We start from the raw sequence: 21,194 nt of genomic DNA on the forward strand, positions 1-21,194 counted from the left end.
GCTAGCCGAACAAAATGGAGCCTGTCTATGATGTCATCAGCGGTTGACTCTTAAAAATGTTAACACCAAACCTTTGATAGTTTTGTCAATGCATAGAACTGATGATTGAAATGAATACATGAACATTTAAGCTAACTTTACCTTCAGTGAAGACGCAGGGTTTTATCTGTAAGTAGGGATGTAAATCTCTTGTGGTGAACGATTCCTTACGCAACTGCAACCATGAATACATCAAATTTGATGTAAATGAATATCGATTTTAGAAATATGGGCCACTATTTAATAAAAAAAAAGAATACACGTACAGTTACAAATCCCACAGTTTTGCATGTTTAATACCAATTGTCCACTTTGTTCGACGGTCCTTGAACACACCGTGTGACTTTGCCAGACTACTATAGACTACTATACTGTATTCTTAGCCTTTTTCTTTCACCTCATATTTGCTCCCAAATGCTGATACTATGTGGGAATGCATAAAGGTCAGATTGGATGACCTTATTGAGTGCTAATGTGCATATTTGTTCGCTACGCAACCTTTCTGAACAGCAAAGTCCAGGCTTGTACTGGTGGCTGGTGGGTTCCAAAATAACATACAGTTAGAAACCCCCCAGTTTTTGAATGTTTAATGTGAGCGGCGATTCGTCCCACTTTGTTTGACCGTCCTTGAACGCACCTTCTCCCGTTCTCGCACGCTGCTTTGATTCCTGTTGAACAAACCGATGAAGCCCACTTGCAGTTAACAAGCTAAAACCTTGTGAAAGAAATGAAGTGATCCAACGTGAGCGTCACCAAACATTTATTTAGCGCACGTACGCAAGCCGACACATACAGAAGATGCACAACAGGCTAATCGTGGAACAAACGTACAAGAACATACTTAAGAACAACTTGAAGAAGAACTATTTGACATATTTGAGAACCATTTCCACATCTTGAGGGACTCCAATGTTAAAATTGGACTCATGTCCGCGATTTGGCGACTCACTGTGTCCTTCGTGGGATGTCAGCAGCTTCTTTGCATCATCTCAGCTGCGACAGACGGAACCAACTGATGCTGCTTTAGCTCGGACGGCTTCAGAGCGTCGTTGGACAGTGTTGGGCCGCATTCCGCCCACTGCGCTCTGGGCTCTGCCTCCATCCACAAAGCCCCTTTACGGAACAATTTCACCTTTCGAGCGCGTTCGTCCTTAGTGTCATCTTTATTTTTTCTTTTAAAAAACTTCTCCATCCCTTAGCTGCTAGTCGAGTGTCTTCTCTGCCGTCAAGTGTCCCTAACAAGTGACTGATGTATTACCGCCTCCCACCACTGGGGGCGGTAATACATCAGTCACATGAGTTGCAACGGACCTTCTCACAGATAACAGCCCTGATGTACAATCCGATAACAGCATGCGGCCCTCGCGGCCCACAGGTGCAAAAACTACAAGTCCTTGCGGCCGTCCCGGTTGAGAATCTCTCATTTAGACCACACATACACGCATAATGATGATGTTGTTCTTGGGATTTTTGGAGTGTCAGCGAATGCACCTCGCGGTGGTCTCGTCACTTGAGGAAGTGATGTTCACTAGAGACTAGAGAAAATTAGGGATGCTGCCAATCCATGAGTGAAATCGGCCGATATTGTCATAGTCTGAGTCGCTGCTCTGCCGCCATCTAATGGTTTCTCATTGCAGCACACCTGCCTGCCCAGGGGAGGCGTTCCTGGCACACCCGTGTTCAACCAACGTTGGACTATTTAGCTCTCGCCCTGATGCTTAGTCTTTGCCAGATTGTCTTCTCATGCTCCGTACCATGCTCTCGTCCTGATGTTCTTGTTACCTTTGATTCCTGGCCATGTTTAGTTCTCCTGAGTACTCTAGCTTCAGACCACCTGCTGTGATGTTTGGTTCCGTGTATGCGACTGCTACAAGTTCTGCTGTTCAAGCTGTTGACTTTGGTTTTCCCTGCACCTTGCTCGCTCTACCTTGTTTTTGCCAAGTCTAGTTCTAGTCTCATTTTTGCTACTAGTTCTTCGTTGTATATATCTTGCCTCGCCAGTTTAGTGTTTAGTTCTTGTTTTGTACTTTTACTTTGTTTAGTAGTTTTGCACTTTCATTTTTCCTGCCTAGTTTTTGTGCAGCGATCTCAGTTTCTGCTCTTTTTCTATTTTAGTTTTTTTCCTGCCCTAGTTACTGTGCAGCGCCTTGAGTTATTGTATGTTTTCCCGTGGCTGTGCCCGGGCCATGCTTCGGACTGGATATAGTATATTGTATATATATATATATATATATATATATATATATATATATATATATATATATATATATATATATATATATATATATATATATATAGTATATAACACGACGAAGAGCATTAAACTCATTACATTGCCACCGGTGTCTCTCTGCACGTTGGAATCCAATCACACGGCTGCAAGCCACCACGTGACAGATATCGCTACCGATCACATAGCTAAAGTGTACATTTTTGAATCAAAAACATAAAACATTTCTTTTCATAGCTTATTTCAACCCAAACAAAGCCAACATGTTTGCTTCACCAGAACAGCAACAGCGTCTGGTGTCCTCAGCCCACGTTTTCTATTCCAGAATGCTTTTCTTTCTCGTGTTCTCACCTTGTTAACTGAACACCCGAATGCAAAGCAGGCTTGCATGTCGTCATGGGGGGCTCCCACGCCGGTGACCCCTGTGCTATAGGACACGAAAGGGGAACCATCAAATTTAGACAAAAACATGTTTGACGTACTTTTTCAAAATCACCGGTGAAACTCAGCTTCTTTAAGGAGACTTGGGATGCAAGTCAAACCCCGTTACCTCCACCGCCGCCGACGGACGGCCGTCCCATCCCACGAATCCAACCACTGTTCGGGCTATCATGGGCTATCGTTAGCCGCCTCCCGACCGCGAAAACTCACCACACCCTGCCAAGTGCCCTGCCAAGTTTTAAGATATGTGTGGCAGGGTGCAAAACTTCTATCCCTCCCACAACGACAGGAAGTCCCACACGGCAACCATGCTTGTTTTGGCTTTGTGAAGGGACAGTGGGCGGGAGACGGTCGCGATGGGCTGGCTGCTGCAGTGGGGGCGGAGCTGATCGGCGTTTCAGCGCAAGTATCGGCATATACCGACACCATGTTTTTTCGCAGAAATCGGCTGATACCGATGGGTGGCCGATGTTTCGGAGCACCACTACCAAAAAACGTTATTAATTTGAGAAATTACAACATCTTCCATCTTTTTTTTCGTATATCATATCCACGGTGCAAGTGGACAATTAATAAGCCCTCTTTTCTTGGTTCCATAAATTACTTTATGTTTTTTTCACCGCTGAAAAAATACACACAAAAGCATTTGCTAGGAAGATACGTTTGGACGGATGCTAGTTCTCCGTTTAGAAAAACTCTCGCACTAACCCCCGAGATCAAAGGTGTCCCAAGTGCGGCCCGCGGCTGCGATTTCATCGGCCCGCACCACAGTCTAAAAATGTAATTTAACAAGGAAACTTCATAAAAAACAACAGCAGCAAAAATGGGAAAATCAATCCAAAGTGAAAATATGAAGAGAAGAGTTGCAATCTAGCAGGAAATAAAAGCCATCATTGCACAAGAATAAAGTCACAGTAGGAGGACACATTTCATTTTAGTAGCATGAAGTTGAAATATTCAAGAAAAAAGTTTTATTGTCAAAAACAATGAATAAAGTTGTAATTTTTGGAAACTCAGGATGGGGGAACATTTATAAAAGGGAATAAAGCCAAAATATTAGAGAAAAAAGTTGAACTATTTGGGAATTTTTATTTTTTTTTAATCAACAGCGGAAATTTGACCAGAGTCAAAATATGAAGAGAAAAAAAATAGATTTGCAATGAGAAAAAAGTTGCAATTTTAGGAGAATAAACTTGTAAAATGAGAAAAAATATAATTTTCGTAACCATGTTGAAATAAAGAAAAAAAATACATTGTTTTAAAAGATTAAAAATATTATGGGAATAAAGTTATAATTACAAGAAGAAAATTTACAAGAGGAAAGCCGAAATGAAATAGTTGGAAAACAAAAAAACATGAGAAATGGGAAAAAAAGCTGTAACTTTATGGGAATAAAGTCCAAATATTAAGAAAAAAAGCCATAATCGAATGAAGGACAAAAGTCCCCAATTTTACAAGCGTAAACTCGTATTATTATGGAAAAAACAGCATTTTTAGTAGCATTTCACTTATATTCCAAAGGTGAAATGCAGTTTTTTCTTGAGCGACATCTGCTGTAGCTTCCTAGCATATCTGCAAGTACATGTGATGCTTTACAAAATATCAAAGTGACCCTTGCGCCCTTTCATTTTTCAGTATGTGGCTGAAAAAAGTTTGGACACCTCTGCTCTAGATGAATCCATCGTTGCACTCTGCTACTGCTTGTTTACACTGAAATGTCACTGCATTTTACGTGTTTTCTATTTATTTATGTATTTACATTTACGTCTGTGCTACGTGCATGGCGTAAGTTTTTACGTCGCTCAGTCTTGGTGGATGTTATAAGACGCTATTGGGCGCTATCGTGCCTTCGTCTGCTGTCATAACAGAGAGGTGTGGCTTGACATGATGCGCATGTAGGTCTCTCAACATTTTGTTGGACTAGAATTGGGCCACAAATTATCACCGATAATCGATATTATCGGCGATATTTTCGGCGATATTTTTTAGACCATTTTTTTCATTAATTATTGTCATGAGAGGGCGTCATAATTATCCATCTGTTTTTTCCGTATTGTTCGATTAATGGATGTGTCGATTATCGTGACAGGCCTACAGTATGTGTTAACGACACGAGTGTCTAGGGTGACATGAATGAGTTACTGTCGCATTTGACAGCCCTCGTATAAACATAAAAATACCTGAAAGGAGTCAGTGCCTCACCAGCCGTGAAGCTGCAGCTGTTGCTTGACTTGACGAGGAAAGCAGGAGTTGTATATTTTTATTGTGTTTGATGAAGTGTTGTTACAAACACACACGAGGCAGCAGCTTGCAGAGCACAGAGACAACAATGGAAGCATCACATTCACATTCCACTCTGATCAATATCATCACGTGGCTACATACTTCCTGCTGCAAGTGTAGAAAATGGCGAGCTGGTTCTTCGTATGTGCAGACATGATATGATACACTGAAAGACTGACAGGCCCCGTTTAGCGTCTGCTGTTTCCCGCCGTGACAAACAGCGTCGGCACGGATGCACCCCGGAAAATCCCTGTCAGATTGCCGCTTGTGTCACGCGGATCAGCTCGTCCAACACGCAGCGCAGCCTGGATTTGAGAAGTCAGACGCTCCCATGCATGGAATATGAAATGTAAGGCACAGAAAAGCCGTGTGGATATGCTAGTAAGAGCTGGAAAACACCTTCACAGATGGACATTCACCAGCAAAATCAATCAAACACACATGCCTTTATTGTGATAGCAAGATGGCCGCTACCACACCCAACTGAGCACAAATAAGACAAAGTGGGCTTAAAACGACAGTACGACAGCTACATTCAACACTCCTTTGACTCTTTAGCACAACTGTTGCTAGGAAGAAAGAAGGCTTGGTCACATGCACGGTGTACATTCATTTATCCTCCATCGTGGGTCAGCATCTTAGTCCGTCAAGCATCAGCAGTGGCTGGCTGCGGTGGAGAAACTATACTAAACTATACAACACACCACACCGATCCCTCATTCATGGCAGCTTATTGCTTCCACAGCCCATCCGCATGAATCAACTTCCACCAGGTAGGATTCCTTATTCAGAAATGGATTATTTTGCTGTTTAAATAGTGTAGAAAACTGTTTACCACCTTTTAAATACACTTTTGAACATGATTAGAGCCCTCTAGACATGAAATAACACCCCTATAGTCACCTTTACACTCCTATTACCCAATATAGTAGCCCATAAATAAGACTTGTGCTCATGTGTGTTGCTGTAAATGTGTTCCGGTGCGAGAAGAGCTGCGGGGGGGCAGACAGGAAGTGACATCGCAGGCTCAGACTTGAGTTTTATCTTGGCGTGTGTTACGGGTGGAACAGTATCCCGCGTTAGGGATTATTGTGGCTGCTGTGGGATCATTCAAAGTGCAATAAAAGCCATCAGGTCTGGTGCTTGTGTGTCTCAGCCAACATGACAGTAACATTACTGACACCTAGTGGCCAGTGTGCTATACTAAATATCTTCACAACCTTTTTGCATGAGTCTTCTGAATGCCTGAATGTTTGTATTTGACTTCATTTTTATGCTTGACAAGGTTTCATTTAGGCAATAAAAAGGTACAATTTGCTTAAATATCTACTTTTTAAACCAATAACAGGCCACATTCAGCCACAAAACAGCATGATTTATTCATGAAAAGAATTATTCATTGTTAATTACCTCCGCCAAGCGCAAGCGCTGAGGTTATGTTTTTGCCGGCGTTTATCTGTTTGTCTCTTTGTCTTCCAAATAACCTGAAAAGTGCTGAATGGATTTGGATGCTGCTTTCAGGAATTGTCAGAAACGGGATATGGAAGAACCGATTCAATTTTGGGTTTGATCCGGATCACCGTCTGGATCCAGGAATTTTTTAAAAGGATTCTTTAACATTGCGAGATAGGAGCATTTTCGGCATTTGTGCTGATAACTTCACAAAAAACAGGTTGTACAAAATATCAAAAAAAATGTAGGATTCTTATTTTGGTGTGAATCGCAATATGGGGCGGGGTGGGGGGGGGGACTACTATGGCACTTGGCGGAGGTCTGCTCTCTCTGCTTTTCTAGTTTGTGAATTCATTTCTTCTTTTTGCATTTTGGAGCTCAACTAAGAAGCTCCTTAAGATCCAACAGCGCAAAATGTACATTCTTCTCATTTTCCAACTGCTCTTAACGTTTTGATGAGGCGTGTATATATACAGTATATTGTATATGTACAGTATATATACACAGTATGTACATACTGTATGTATCAGTAACTGAGACATGTAGAAGGGGTAGTCTTAAATAACATCCGCTTCTTCCAACTCCTTTTCAGACGTGTGTAAAGTGTACAGTTAAAATGAACAACTGAAGCATTCCCATCATCATCTCCAGCTGTGCAGGTCAAACATGCGGCAGCAGGAGGACGAACATGTGTTTGCATGTGGACGTAGACCATCAACACCTAGACATTTTTTTCTTTGCGATGGAGTTGCAGGCGTTATCAGCCGCTATCGACATATTGATGACGCACCGTACGTTCACTGGGAGGCCAGAGGCTGCATTGATGGCGTACATCCACTTATCACGTCTCTTCATTTTGGATGGATAGCTTGTCGTCCGTTCATTCTTGCACTGTGTGTGTGTGTGTGTGTGTGTGTGTGTGTGTGTGTGTGTGTGTGCGTGTGTGAAAAAGAGGCATTAAATGCGAGCTTGCACACGTTGTTAATGGCACAGAATTACGACTAACCGAGCGCGCGTGTCTGAGGTAAATGTTAAGTGATGATGTCATAGATTCATTTGGACAGAAATTCTCTTCAGCGACACGATGGAATGATGGAAGAGATAAAGTGCAGGAATACGAGTAGCGTTTCAGTCGGGGTAGATGAGGAAGCCGGAGAAGGTGCTGTATTTGTTGGTGTTCCCGCCGTGAACTTTGCCCCCGTCCAGTTGCACGCACACCTCGTCCCCCACGTCCAGGTGCAGGATGACACTGTTGGAGGCGTAGTCGTAATTCTGGTCCGCATCTTGGGCGATGGCGCTGGCCCTTACCTGAGAAAAAGAGCAAAAAGACGTGAAATAAACAAGCTGTTAACTTGCGGAGTGGACTTTTCCTGCCACGGCCTCTTCCATCTATCTCAAGGTAACGACGCCCTTTCTCACGCCGCACCAGGAAGCATCTACGTCACGTCATTTCACCTCCAATGCTCTGTCACGAAAAAACGACCAAGTTGCAAGTCTTGAAGTAAGACAAGGTCCGTGTGTTTAGAATTTTCACATTTTCAACTGTGTGTGTGCACGTGTGTGCACGCGTGTGCATGCGTTAAAATGTCCCTACATTGCGTAACTTTCTGCACGCTCTTCCACGTCCTCCTTGCTGTCGAGTGTGTAAATACGTGTAAAAGATCCACGCCTGCTCTTATCAAATGCACTTCTGCCACCTTGTGGCCGTTTTTATGGCTTAAAGCTGCGGTGACAGTGACTTTTACTAGCGTGCACCTCTGTTTATTTTATTTATTTGTAAAAAAATTATGCACATTTAAGCACATTTGACATACTTTTTTGCCTAAATGAAGCATTTTCAATCATAAAAATGGCTAAACAAAGTAAAATACAAATGTAAGGCATTCGGAGGACGCATTCAGACATTTTGATGATGTGTAGTATTGTAACTGGTCACTAGGTGTCAGCAATGTTACACTGATGAGACAATAGTCACCACAGGAAGTAGTGTACAGAAACAGGAAGTAAAAAAGAGACAGCAACAAGGATGTTAACAGTTAAAGTCTATATTACATCTTAAATGTCCTATTTTCTCTTATTATGTCTACTACATTGGGTAATAGGAGTGTAAAGGTGACTATACGGGTGTTATTTCATGTCTAGAGGGCTCTAATAATGTTTAAAAGCCTATTTAGCAGGTCATTAATGTCTTATTTTCTCTTATTATGTCTACTACATTGGGTAAAAGGAGTGTAAAGGTGACTATAAAGGTGTTATTTCATGTCTAGAGGGCTCTAATAATGTTAAAAAGTGTATTTAGAAGGTAGTAAACAGGTTTTCTATGTCTTATTTTGTCTTATTATGTCTACTATATTGGGTAATAGGAGTGTAAAGGTGACTATACGGGTGTTATTTCATATCTAGAGGGCTCTAATAATGTTTAAAAGCCTATTTAGCAGGTCATTAATGTCTTATTTTCTCTTATTATGTCTACTATATTGGGTAAAAGGAGTGTAAAGGTGAATATAAGGGTGTTATTTCATGTCTAGAGGGCTCTAATAATGATAAAAAGTGTATTTAGAAGGTAGTATTCAGGCTTTCTATGTCTTATTTTCTCTTATTATGTCGACTATATTGGGTAATAGGAGTGTAAAGTTGACTATAGGGGTGTTATTGCAGGTGTAGAGATCTCTAATAATGTTAAAAAACTGCATTTAGAACTACCAAAATATTCCATGTATAAGTAAGGAACTTCACTTATCACGGTGGGGTCTGGAAGGAAATGAGGGACAACTGTATGAAATATTATCTGAAGCTTCATTGAAACGACTTCATAAGAATTATACCAATGTAATATTTGAGTTTAAAAACACAAAGATAATTGGAACACAAAACTAAAAAATGAAACATACAAGTAATAATAATAATAATTATAATAATCATCATCAACTGTGATTGGAGTGAAGAATTAAAAATGAGCAATCAGGTCTGAGGCATGGATCCTCACATGAGGGGGGGGGGCGGGGGTGTCAGTGATGAATAAACATGATGGTGGGCCAGCAGCCGTGTTCAAGGAAGTGATGCTCCGTGCACGTGTTTACGTGTGCACGTGTTTGCTAACAAATGGCATCTAATGATGTGTCGGTGGATGATACCTTTCATTAGGGCCAGCAGGAAGGCACCTGGAGCTGCTAAACACGTTGTCATGTTTGTTCCTTCCTCTCAGAAGCACACACTTTCCCCCCAAAGATTGATCTCAACACTTTTCAAGGTGGGGGAATTGCTGCATTCATTATGCTGATAGGCGCGTCCCACTTCTTCCCACCTGCTAAGGCAACGTCTTTATAATGAATTGGACCAGTAACCAGCCATTCCAGCACACCACCTTCATATTAATAACACAGCCACTTATTCCTGGCTGCTGCACCACGGCTGCATTAGCAGACATTACACACACGTACAAGACCACCACCAGCACCTCCTCCAGGCATTGCTGCCAACGGGAAACACACAAGCTCACTAAGAATGTCTTTAATCGAGCATGTCACATTCAACACAACTACACACGCTGCATTCAGGGGAACTACACACGCTGCATTCAGGGGAACTACACACGCTGCATTCAGGGGAACTACACACGCTGCATTCAGGGAAACTACACACGCTGCATTCAGGGGAACTACACACGCTGCATTCAGGGGAACTACACACGCTGCATTCAGGGGAACTACACACGCTGCATTCAGGGGAACTACACACGCTGCATTCAGGGGAACTACACGCTGCATTCAGGGGAACTACACACGCTGCATTCAGGGGAACTACACACACTGCATTCAGGGGAACTACACACACTGCATTCAGGGGAACTACACACGCTGCATTCAGGGGAACTACATACGCTGCATTCAGGGGAACTACACACGCTGCATTCAACATAACTGCACACGCTGCATTCAACATAACTGCACACGCTGCATTCAGGGGAACTACACACGCTGCATTCAGGGGAACTACACACGGTGCATTCAGGGGAACTACACACGCTGCATTCAACATAACTGCACACGCTGCATTCAGGGGAACTACACACGCTGCATTCAGGGGAACTACACACACTGCATTCAACATAACTGCACACGCTGCATTCAGGGGAACTACACACGCTGCATTCAGGGGAACTACACACGCTGCATTCAACATAACTGCACACGCTGCATTCAGGGGAACTACACACGCTGCATTCAGGGGAACTACACACGGTGCATTCAGGGGAACTACACACGCTGCATTCAACACAACTACACAAGCTGCATTCAGGGGAAATAAACACACTGCATTAAATACAACCCACATTTGAAAGCGCATGCAGAGGTAGATGACTGCCCTCTTGTGGAGTTGATGAAATGCCATCAAGAGGTTGTGGCAGTGGCTAATATTGAAGGTGAGCACTTTTGTATGTAAATTGGCGAGTCAGCGTAAACCAATTTGACTTTCCCTTATCGGAGGTCAAACGTGTTTTCCCACTTTGGTGAAATGCAGCACAAGTTGGGACGTCTCCTTCGTTTTGAGCCGCCATTAAGCTTCCCCGACTTCCGTGTGATTAGAAAGAAAAATCAAATCAGTCCTGCATGTAATGAGTCGCCTGGTCTTCTCATTCCATCACTTCAACTCATTACACAATCTATTTCCCGCTGGAGACAATTCCTCCGCTTAACAAACGCCAGTGCTTTTATTCTCTGCGCCGTGCGGCAGAAACAAATCAATAACGGCCTTTTTCTTGGAATTCAACTCACAGCCCCTCACTAATTGTTGTCTCATCCTCCTTCCATCATCCCTCAGTCCTTCTCATGCCGCCGTGTCTCCCTCTTCATCTATCCATCTTTTGGTGTCCTTCCACTGGAGTGGGATGCCGGTCACGCACACATTTTCTCTCCTCGCCACGGCGCTGTTGGCGGGGGCAGACACTAAGCATGTCCCTGTCCGCTCTAAATCGGATTGATTAACGGCGTGCTGCTGTGGCAGGTCTCCTGGGGAACACGACACCCCCCCACACCATCCTCCCAGGGTAGGCCATACGCTCTTGGAGGCTCGGGTAATTGGTAGTCAGGCAGCCATGGCGGCTCAGCCCCTAATAGGTCCAGCCCCTCAATAACTCCATACAATCACAATAAACGTGCAGGGATGGCCTGCCTCGGTCAAATGGGCCCATCAAATACTAGCAGCACCTCTAAACAACTAAACACTACCCTTCCACAAGAACCAATGTTTTTACCAAGCTCAAGTGTGCAGCAGAACACACGGGATTGATTTGACGCGATACACTCCACTGTTTTGCCAGGAAGGGACACAACAATTCCCACGAGGAGGACTAATAGGTTTTTGGAGAACTAAAGCAGTAAAGAGATTCTGACATCTTGTACATCCAACATCTGTCTGCATGCTTGAACGCCAGCCTTCCCCCGACACCCCCCTACACCATCCTACACCCCCCTGCAGCCGAGCTGGAGGCTGACAGCCGCCTGCTAATGCACACTCCACACTCTATACTAGACTTGCACCTTAGCTTTTTATTTTTATTTCAAACCGATACCGATAACTTTCTCCTTTTTGAATGTAGCACAGATGTAAGTGTGGTGTAATTACATCTTTGTATTGAATTATGATGATGTGTAGGTTTCTTTAGATTGTGCGGTTGTACCTAATATTGTGAAAACCACCGCTTGTTTGTAAGTGGCCATGATATGAATAGAATTATGATGATTGGTTTGCATGTTTAGCAGGCACGCCAAGCAATGATATTAATTGTAATGGCCTTTTAAAAAGAATGTAACGCTATCTAAAAAGGACAGGTTGTTATTTACGCCTTGTTATGCTTGACTTTCTTACGTTTGTTTAGTTTGCCTCCACTCACTTGCTGGAGAAGCTGACATTTCAGCCTTTTTTTTCCACTTTATGATTAATTCATGGCTGGAAAGCTTGCCATTGTATATATTTTATGCACATATTTCTAGTGGCTTGGCATTTAAAGCATGGGTTTAGTCCTCTTTGGAAGATTTTGAAGTCAAGCAGTAAGCCCATCCAACATGATCCAGGCACCAAAATGCACCATTAATGCATGTTTCCTCTTTGGAAGCAGAAGACTTTTTGTTTGTGTCAGGGTGTGGTCTACGACGGAGTATTAGGGCCACACTGAAAAACAAAAAGAGATTTCAAGAGTAAAGATCGCAAATTTACATGAAAAAAAGTCTGAAATTTACGAGAAAAGAATCGTAAATTTATGAGAAAGAAAGTTGTAAGTTTAAGAGAACAAGGTTGTAAATTTATGAGAAAAAAAGTTGTAAATGTACAAGGATCAAATCATAAATTTACAAGAATAAAGTCATAAAATTCTGAGAAAAAACTGTTAAACTTAGGTGCATAAAGTGTTAAATTTAGGAGAAAAAAGTGGTAACATTAGGAGAATAAAGTGGTAATATTAGGAGAATAAAGTGGTAAATTTAGGAGAATAAAGTGTTAAATTTAGGAGAAAAAAGTGGTAATATTAGGAGAATAAAGTGGTAACATTAGGAGAATAAAGTGGTAATATTAGGAGAATAAAGTGGTAAATTTAGGAGAATAAAGTGGTAAATTTAGGAGAATAAAGTGGTAATATTAGGAGAATAAAGTGGTAACATTAGGAGAATAAAGTGGTAATATCAGGAGAATAAAGTGGTAATATTAGGAAAATAAAGTGGTAATATTAGGAGAATAAAGTGGTAAATTTAGGAGAATAAAGTGGTAATATCAGGAGAATAAAGTGGTCATATTAGGAGAATAAAGTGGTAATATTAGGAGAATAAAGTGTTAAATTGATGAGAATTAAGTGGTAATATCAGGGCAATAAAGTGGTAATATCAGGAGAATAAAGTGGTAATATTAGGAGAATAAAGTGGTAATATTAGGAGAATAAAGTGGTAATATTAGGAGAATAAAGTGGTAATATTAGGAGAATAAAGTGGTAAATTTAGGAGAATAAAGTGGTAATATTAGGAGAATAAAGCGGTAATATTAGTAGAATAAAGTGGTAATATTAGTAGAATAAAGTGGTAATATTAGGAGAATAAAGTGGTAATATTAGGAGAATAAAGTGGTAAATTTAGGAGAATAAAGTGATAAATTTAGGAGAATAAAGTGGTAATATTAGGAGAATAAAGCGGTAATATTAGTAGAATAAAGTGGTAATATCAGGAGAATAAAGTGGTAATATTAGGAAAATAAAGTGGTAATATTAGGAGAATAAAGTGGTAAATTTAGGAGAATAAAGTGGTAATATCAGGAGAATAAAGTGGTAATATTAGGAGAATAAAGTGGTAATATTAGGAGAATAAAGTGTTAAATTGATGAGAATTAAGTGGTAATATTAGGGCAATAAAGTGGTAATATCAGGAGAATAAAGTGGTAATATTAGGAGAATAAAGTGGTAATATTAGGAGAATAAAGTGGTAATATTAGGAGAATAAAGTGTTAAATTGATGAGAATTAAGTGGTAATATTAGGGCAATAAAGTGGTAATATTAGGAGAATAAAGTGGTAACATTAGGAGAATAAAGTGGTAATATTAGGAGAATAAAGTGGTAAATTTAGGAGAATAAAGCGGTAATATTAGTAGAATAAAGTGGTAATATCAGGAGAATAAAGTGGTAATATTAGGAAAATAAAGTGGTAATATCAGGAGAATAAAGTGGTAAATTTAGGAGAATAAAGTGGTAATATTAGGAGAATAAAGTGTTAAATTGATGAGAATTAAGTGGTAATATCAGGAGAATAAAGTGGTAATATTAGGAGAATAAAGTGGTAATATTAGGAGAATAAAGTGGTAAATTTAGGAGAATAAAGTGGTAATATTAGGAGAATAAAGTGGTAATATTAGGAGAATAAAGTGGTAAATTTAGGAGAATAAAGTGGTAATATTAGGAGAATAAAGTGGTAATATCAGGAGAATAAAGTGGTAATATTAGGAGAATAAAGTGTTAAATTGATGAGAATTAAGTGGTAATATTAGGAGAATAAAGTGTTAAATTGATGAGAATTAAGTGGTAATATTAGTAGAATAAAGTGGTAACATTAGGAGAATAAAGTGTTAAATTGATGAGAATTAAGTGGTAATATCAGGAGAATAAAGTGGTAATATTAGGAGAATAAAGTGTTAAATTGATGAGAATTAAGTGTTAATATTAGGAGAATAAAGTGTTAATATTAGGTGTGATGATGTCATACATGTGAGATGGAAAATAGAGCATAGCTCTTCTATAAAAACCCTTTCAAGTTTGTCAAGGATCTCTTCGCTAAGGAAAAAAGCGGAACCCTCAAAACTCCAAAGCAAGAACTGGAAGGACATTTGGAAAAGGCGCAAACCACTAGTCATCCCACAAGGTATCCCACCTGTTCGACCTCCCGAATTCCATCTGGAGACTGGCCCTCCAAAATGGAAGGAAGTAGAGAACATAGTAAGATCAGCATCAGCCCCTGGACTAAATGGAGTGCCGTATAAATTTTATAAGAACGCACCAGATGTTCTACGCTATCTGTGGAGGCTCATGAGGATAGTATGGCAAAAAGGATTAATACCCAAGGCGTGGCGAAGGGCTGTAGAAGGATACAGCAGATAGTAGTCAATTCCGGCCAATCTGCCTCCTCAACATTGAAGGGAAAATCTTTTTCAGCGTGATAGCACAGACACTGTCCACCTACCTGGAGGAGAACACGTACCTTGATACATCTATACAGAAGGCCGGCATCCCAGTGTTCTCTGGTTGCTTGGAGCATACCAGTATGATCTGGCACCAGATCCAAACTGCTAAGAAGGACAAAAGAGTCCTCCATGTAACCTTCCTCGACTTGGCTAATGCCTTTGGATCAGTTCCCCACAACCACCTCTGGGAATCTGTCAGGGAAATCCTTGCAGATAACCAAGACAAGTACTGGACTGTATAACTACTCAAAGAAACAGACTCAACCACGCCAAGATTGTCTTTTTACTCGCGAGGAGAACGGAGGAACGTACCGGAGTTACCTTCTCACACCGCTCTGAATACGCTCTCCGAAAGCCTCTCTTTATTTTCTGTTGGGCGTTCCCTAGTTACAGGAGAGTTCAGCTTCTCAAGGAAGGGGCCTACTACAGCTGGACTCTGTGTCTTTGTTTAGCTATGTGTGTGTGTGTGAGTTGTTATCATATACTTTTTGAACATCACAGGATATGAGCAGGAGCAGAAGAGCAGCCTGGCCTTGTGTACTCCCCCACTTCTCTGAGTCACACAAGACTGGTCCTCTGTTCCTCTCACATGGGAAAGTGTGTGAGTGTTTAGTACATTTTCATAACAAAACCTTCACAACGATAGCTCTTAATTAAAACAAATTCTTTCACAGAATCCTTCAACTTCTTCCACGTTCCATTATCCATCACTGCTCTCGTGAAAGCCTACTTTGAAGACCTGCAATTGTGCTTTACAACAGCCGACTACACAACATCATGGCAGCGTCTAGCAGTAGGCATCAAGGCAGGCTGCACAGTCTCACCCCTGGCATTCACAATGGCCAATCATAATCAGGGCCTCTACATGGGTGGTGGGAGGTGAGCAAACAAAAAACGGAACCCACCTTCCACATATCCGAGCATTCATGGATGACATGAGCACCCTGACCACTACTACAGCATGCACCAGGCGACTACTTGGAAAGCTGCAGGAGAACATCGGTTGGGCTCGGATAAAAATCAAGCTGAATAAGTCACAAAGCATCTCAATAGTCAAGGGAGAGCTTAAGGACGTGAGGTTCTGCATTGGTGACGACCCAATTCCGATGGTGTCAGAGCAATCCGTCAAAAGCCTGGGCAGATGGTACAATGCAAGCCCCAACAAAAACGGTGGAAAAGATGGAGCAAAACATAACTTTGTATGTAACTTCCCACGCTGTCTATGGCAGAGGAGTCCTTGAACTACCTATCACATGCCTCACTGAAGAATACAAGTGCTCTAGGGTGAGACTATAGATGACAATGAAGGACTCCAGAGGTCAGACCGTCAGCAATGCTGCACCACCTCTGTCAACAGGAAGGAAATGGACACCATCTGATGCAGTACAGCACGCTACGTCAGCCCTGAAGCCCTGAAGCCCTGAAGTACAATGACATTTTGGGACATGTCCAGCTGGGAAGAGGAGGATTTGACGTTGCAGTGAATAAACCAACTTGGAACAAAGCTTCAGTCTCACAAAGGAGGAAAATGGTGGTAGAGGAAGTGCGCCGTCAGGAGGAGGCTGAAAGAAGCGCAAAGGCTGTCTCTCTTGCCAAGCAGGGACAATGGATGAGGTGGGAAAGCGTGGAGAAGAGCAAGCTCCCCTGGAGGCAGCTCTGGGAAATGGAAGCAAGAAACATGAGCTTCATCATAAGAGCTACATATGATGTGCTCCCATCCCCAAAAAACCTTCACCAATTGTATGGCGAGGACCCAACCTGCTCCCTCTGCCCAAATTCAGCGACTCTCAAACACATCTTGACCAGTTGTAGGACCAACCTCACACAAGGCTGCTTCACCTGGAGGCACAATCAGGTCCTGAAGAGTCTGGCAGCAGCCCTTGAGAGCAAGAGGGACACCATCAACTCCTTGCCCATGAGAGCTGCCAATTCCATCTCTGTGCCAACATTCGTTCGAGAGGGACAGGAAACAGCCTAACCACCCAGCTACCAAACCAGAAACTGGACAGCTAGCCATGACCTGGAAGATGCTAGTTGATATTGGCAAGAAACTAATCTTTCCCCCAGAGATTCACTAAAGGTGGTCTACATCATAGAGCTCACGGTCCCATGGGAGGATTCCACCCAAGAGGCCTACGAACGAAAGAAAGTGTGCTAGCACAACAACGAGGATGGAAGGCCAAGGTCTATCCAGCTGAAGTAGGATGCAGAGGTTTTGTGGCTTCTTCTCCCAGGATTAAGAAAGACTTTTGGATTCATGGACAGGCTCTGTGAAAGATAATAAGATCAGTCTCTGAAGCGGCCAAAAGAAGCAGCCAGTGGCTATGGATCAAGCGCAAGGACACTTGCTGGGCTCAAAGGAGAGGGGGACACCAGGTGTTGGCGATGAGCTCTCTAGAGGTGTCATGAGCCCATCATCGAAACACCAATGAAGGAGGTTACCCACCTGACGACCCTAAAGAAGTTTTAAACACACCCCCTTCCTTCCTGCCCTTACTCAAGGGCGGGGCGTGGGAGGAAGCGGGGAGGCTGAGCGATTACCCAGTGGGCGAGGCAGTTTTTTAAACAAGTCGGGACCTATCTGCCAAGCTCATCTCGCTCCACTTTCCAGGCACTACTTTAGTCATGATTGGGCATGGGACACAGGCTCAGGCTTGGTCACCCTGTAGTTGGCCACCTTTTGGTGTCTGGTGTTGAAAGGCCCAAACACCCACTGATTCAAAGGGACACTACTGATGATGTGTCCCAAAATGAACATCTTTCCCATGGCTGAGATAGAGTTCCCACACCACTCTCAACATCCACACCTCATTTGATTACCATCTATTGGCACAAGCTTTTATTTGTAACGTGGCAGCAAAACAGAGCAGTTGAGCATTTAGCATTTTGATTAATTAGCATGTCTAGCTAGCCCTTCTCGATTCCACCTTCCTTTACCTCGCCCCCTTCACATGCCCAAAGCCAAAGGTCATATAAGTCCCCCATAGCTGTCTCCTAAATTTAGGACTTTAATGTGAAAATGTCCAATTGTTTTAATACTCGGTGGTAACAGGCATTCCCTGGGACAACTCTGAAAAGGGCAAAGGTAATATAACAACTTTTTTCTTGTAAATTTATTGTCGAAATCTCCGATTTTTTTTCCAGTGTGGCCCTAATACTCCGTCAGAGTGATGGGTGTTTAGCTTGAAAAAGTGAAAGTAAAGACTGTGGTATCGTCTCCAAATGAGCAGTATCGCCCAGCCCTGGTTTGTGTCGTATTTGGAGAGCTCCAGTTTCTTTAGCTGAGACCTTTAAAAATGTTCATCGGTGTGTGAAGGAGGGTAACCTCTGCTGCTTCTTTTGAAAGCCACGCACTCGTTTCTGTTGATTAAAACCTCCCGAGCCCGTTTTCCTCCCATTTGGGGCTCATTTCTGGCGACCACGCATGCCGCGCACGTGAGTCTCAGGCCGGGCCGTCCCCAACCAGCACAGCCGAAGTGCTTGTTTGCTGGAAGTGGGCAGGAGGGGCTGAGATTTGGGAGGAAAGGCAAATGAGGATTATTGTCAGCAGCCCAGCCGAGTCATCGTGACAAGGCGGTCCATTTCTGTCGCTCGGCCCAAAGCTGCTTCCACTTGATCCCCTGCTGCAGGCAAAATGAGGGGTGGGGGGCCGTGGGACGATAGAGAAGATTACACCGCCTCTACTTTTCATTTGAGGAGGGGGGGTGAACGTTTCAGCTGTGTCACGGTGACATTGTTTTCATGGATTTCTTTCTACGTGATTGTTTTTTTGCTCACAAAGACAGTAGAATGTTCTAGCAGAGCTTTTTGTCTTCATTATGAGTGAGCACGCATACCTTTGACCGTTTCTAACGTATGTAAGGCACATGACAGGACTTAAGCAAACAATGGCAATTCAGAGGGAGATGGACGGGGAGGGTAATGATGGCCCTGCTTGCCATGAAAGCAACCGCTCATTGTCTATACCTGGGGTGTCCAAACTGCAGTCCAAGGGCCATGAGCGGCCCAATGCTGTTTTTTTTTACTGTCCCACAGCATATTCTAAAAATAAAATGAAACAATAAAACAGAAAAAATGGAAAAATCAGCAGTCATTTTACAAGAATGAAGTCAAAATAATAACAAGAAAATGTCATTATTTACCAGAATAATGACTTAATATTATGAGGAAAAATAACATCATGTTAGTAGCATCAAGTTGGAATAGAAAAGAAAAAGGGAAAAACAAGACTTTTTTAAAATACAATATTATGACAAACAAACTAAACTAAGAATAAAGTTGTAGTTAGCTTGTGGACAAAGTTTTTCTTTTACCAGAAAGTCCAAATGTAATGGGAATAAAGTCATCATTATCACAAGAACATTTACAAGAAGAAAGTTGAAATAGTGAAGAAAATTTAAAAAAGAACAGCACATATGAAAAAAGCTGTAATTTTACAAGAATAAACTTGTAATATTACGAGGAAAAATAATGTCGTACAATAATATATATAATAATACAAGCAGCATAGAGTTGGAATATTCAAGAAAAATGTAACATTTTTTAAAAGTTGTAATATTATGAAATGTACTGTATATTAGAAAATTTGGTTGGGGAAAAAGTTCTAGTATTATAGAAATAAAGTCCAAATATTACAAGAAGACAATTTACAAACATTATTTAAGAAGAAATATTTTATTTTATTATATTACATATACTGTATTATTATTATTATTATTATTAGATTTTATTTCTTATTTTTCAATATATATTTCATATATATATATGTATATGTATATATTATTTTTTTATAGTATGTATTATTTTCAAACCTTTCTTAGCGGCCACCTTTATAGAATGGCCATCTGCCTATAGCAGCCACTGAAAAATTCCCCGCAGCAAATTTACATGTTATAGACCCTGTGTCGTGTGTAGACTTTAATTACTGAGTCCTAGCTCAGTCACAATCATTCACAAGATCCACACAAACTGTCAGTTGTTCCACATAAAAAAGTCGTCTTCTTTTGAGCTTGCTATTTCCTGGTCAAACATGTAACTTTAAGAGCATTTGCACCAAAACATTACCGCAAAGTAGGCTGGGAACAGGACGTGCTCCCAGCGACGCTACAGTAAAAAAAAAACATACGCTAGCATGCATGCGGCAGCGGGAGCAAAACTGAGTTGGGTTGTACTTAATTGAAGTATTTTAGAATGTACTCACGTTATTTTTCATCAATCCTCATCCACAAATCCATCAAAGTCCTCATCTTCTGTATTCGACACAAAAAAGCCGTCTTCTTTTCCGTTCGCTACTAGTCTGTTAACTTGTCAGTGTTATTCAGCTCCGAAGCAAAGAAGGAAACTTCTCCTGTTGCTTCTGCCAACTTTATTTCTTGAACGCGGCCACCAGACAGCAGCTCAGAACACACACACATCTCTCAGCATCGTCTCTCCTTCCTGCTTGCCCACAAGGCAAAGGTTAAACAAGCCCCACTACATAGCTGTCCAGCCAATGCCTGTAAGAAATGACACCGTTTATTTCCTGGTGTGCACTGGTCAATACTGTAATGCCGCTTGTTGTGGGGAAGGAGAGACTCACGTCGCCGATGCACTTTAATGGCTTTATTAACAGCGGAGAACACTGCAGGACTTTACATCCACGCCAACATAAACACACTTCCCAACTCTCTCCAAACTCACAGCTAGCACTGAGCCTAGCTCTCCTGCTCGGGACGCCCACCGTCACTTCCCGTCACTTCCTGATGAACTAAAGCTGTAATGACACTCTGCCGTATAAAAAGTAAAATATTAAAAACAAGCGTAAGACATTACTAGCACAGCTTTGTTCTGTGGGTGGTGGATATATTCTATCAGGTATTATTAAGCCTTTTGGACATGCAAAATTGTGAATTGTACTATGTGATGTGCTACTGTTTGACTCATATGCATGTTCAGGATGAATTAAAACCATGAACCATGAACCATGATAATAACAAGCCTAGTAGTGCTGTACAACTTTTATCCGCAGTCCGCAGTGCCCTCTACTGGTCAACTATA

At 41.8% G+C, this 21,194-nt stretch overlaps 1 protein-coding gene across 1 annotated transcript in view; it reads right to left on the reverse strand.

Annotated features, from left to right (window-relative positions):
* Window positions 1-4,057: 4,057 nt before the first annotated feature.
* The window catches only part of c1ql4b (complement component 1, q subcomponent-like 4b), a 34,258-nt gene continuing 17,121 nt past the window's right edge, over window positions 4,058-21,194 (reverse strand). The window contains exon 3 of the mRNA XM_054785832.1: window positions 4,058-7,753. Coding sequence (XP_054641807.1) covers window positions 7,574-7,753 — 180 coding nt within the window. The 3' untranslated portion in view covers window positions 4,058-7,573. The remainder of the gene's footprint in view (window positions 7,754-21,194) is intronic.

The sequence above is a fragment of the Dunckerocampus dactyliophorus genome, chromosome 8 (assembly GCF_027744805.1).
Source record: "Dunckerocampus dactyliophorus isolate RoL2022-P2 chromosome 8, RoL_Ddac_1.1, whole genome shotgun sequence".
Taxonomy (NCBI): domain Eukaryota; kingdom Metazoa; phylum Chordata; class Actinopteri; order Syngnathiformes; family Syngnathidae; genus Dunckerocampus; species Dunckerocampus dactyliophorus.